Here is a 1,819-nt window from a genome sequence, read left to right as displayed (position 1 = left end):
TTGATTCAGAAATATTGTGATACTTTAATGAATAGCAAACCAATTTGAACATTGGTCCCAGTCACATCTAATCTTTCTAGTTCATTGATTCAACTTTTGAAAACTTCTACTTAAATACAAAGTTTATTATAACTTGAAGCAAAATCAGAAGGAAAATGATGAAGTAGTCTTTCTGTTGCAGAAAATAATCCGTAGCAGGTGTACTTGAAAGTAAATGATTTCGAAGAGCCATAATATTTCTGCAAAATAAGCAGCAATGCATTTTATAGTTATTTTTTAGAAATGTTATCATAAAACATCATTATTATAACTTGTTATCTTACTGTCACAAGGTGTCTAATTACATTACCTAAAGTAACTAGCTCAATCCACTCTACCCTGACACCGGGACTGCAGGACCCAGGACAGGATGCTTTAGTACACTGAAGCAAGCATATCACCTTATGATACCATATCAAACATAGTCATCAGAGTTTAATGAGCCAGAAATAGTTCTTCTATTTTAATGTAATATATATTGTATGTAGTTTTATATAACATAAATTATATAAATATAAATAATATATAATTTTATCTTTTCTATTACAAGAGCATTTGCTCTTTAGTTGGTTAACTTCCTTTTATCTTCAATTGTGAGAAAAAGAGTGGAGTAAAAATTCCAAATTCTCCAGGAAAAAATAATGGAGCAGATTTTTTAACAGTGCCAAACTGAAGAATATTCAACAGCCTTTTTTATGCTACAAAATGTGAATTTTGTCATGAAATATACTTATAGCATCTTCAAAAAGAATTGATGAGTGAATTACCATGACATTTTTCTTCCTTTTTGGAAATGTGCTATGAAAAAAAGAAGGCAAAAGCAACCAAGTAGGTTTCTACATATACTTAAAGTGTATAATGTGAACACCATTAGGCCTGGTGTTATTCAGGGTGCACGGCATCCTGACTACTCTGAAGAAGTGAAGAGGCGAACAGACCAGAGGGACCAACAGCACATACAGGAGCAACTCGGAAGGAAGGTGGATGGAAGCAGGGCCAGCTCATGTGCACAGCAGGCTAAATTATCACAATATTACAAAAAAGGTGACACTGGAAAGTAATCTAATGGGTAGGCCCAGGTTTTCCTTTTCTGTCTGTCTTTTTTGAGACAGTGCCCCACCCCTATACCCCACAACCCACTGGAATGCTCTACATAGACCAAGCATAGATCTGCCTGCCTGTGCCTCCTGAATGCTGTGAGGAAAGGCATGAAGGCTTAATATTAAACACGTAAACACTCACATAGCTGTCTCTGTAATGGACAGAAGCATGAACTTCTTCCCTCCAGGCTGACAGATAAGTGTTAGTAACTGTTAGGTGCTAGATTATGGAATGGTGTGGGCCTCATGGCAGCGACTGTTCTGCTATGCATGTATTTCAGTTAAGAAATGGCACAGTACAATTGCATATTAGCCACACACAGAGGGGACTGCAGGAGCAAGTTAATTTGTCAGCTTCCTCCGCATCTACCCCAGCCACATTCCCAGCATAGCATTAGCAGTAGAGCATTCTACCCTCAGAGAGAGAACCCTCATGACTCCATCCTTCTGCTAGTAGTTCAGTGTGGGAGGAATCTTTAAGTCTGAGAATCCAGGCAACAGAGGCGGAGTTATAAAAATGTAGTGTGTACACGGTTTCTTGTAACAAGGTCTTGACTCTTCCAGACTCATATGACTAGCCACTGTCAGAATATATTACCTTTTAATTTCTTCCTGTGTTTGCTTTATAGACTCAATGGAACTCTGAATGTCTCCCAGGTCTATCCCCTTCTTTCTTCGTG

The 1,819-nt window shown here is 37.8% G+C and overlaps 1 protein-coding gene across 1 annotated transcript in view; it reads right to left on the bottom strand.

Moving 5' to 3' along the window:
• The window catches only part of Osbpl8 (oxysterol binding protein like 8), a 139,116-nt gene continuing 137,297 nt past the window's right edge, over positions 1-1,819 (bottom strand). Inside the window, exons 24-25 of the mRNA XM_031350376.1 lie at positions 1,738-1,787; positions 1-239 (exon numbers count right to left, since the gene is read on the bottom strand). Coding sequence (XP_031206236.1) covers positions 107-239; positions 1,738-1,787 — 183 coding nt within the window. The 3' untranslated portion in view covers positions 1-106. The remainder of the gene's footprint in view (positions 240-1,737; positions 1,788-1,819) is intronic.

The sequence above is a fragment of the Mastomys coucha genome, unplaced genomic scaffold, assembly GCF_008632895.1.
Source record: "Mastomys coucha isolate ucsf_1 unplaced genomic scaffold, UCSF_Mcou_1 pScaffold4, whole genome shotgun sequence".
NCBI classification, from domain to species: Eukaryota; Metazoa; Chordata; class Mammalia; order Rodentia; family Muridae; genus Mastomys; species Mastomys coucha.
The sequence above is the reverse complement of the archived record's forward strand: the minus strand, read 5'-3'. Positions and strand labels throughout refer to the sequence as shown.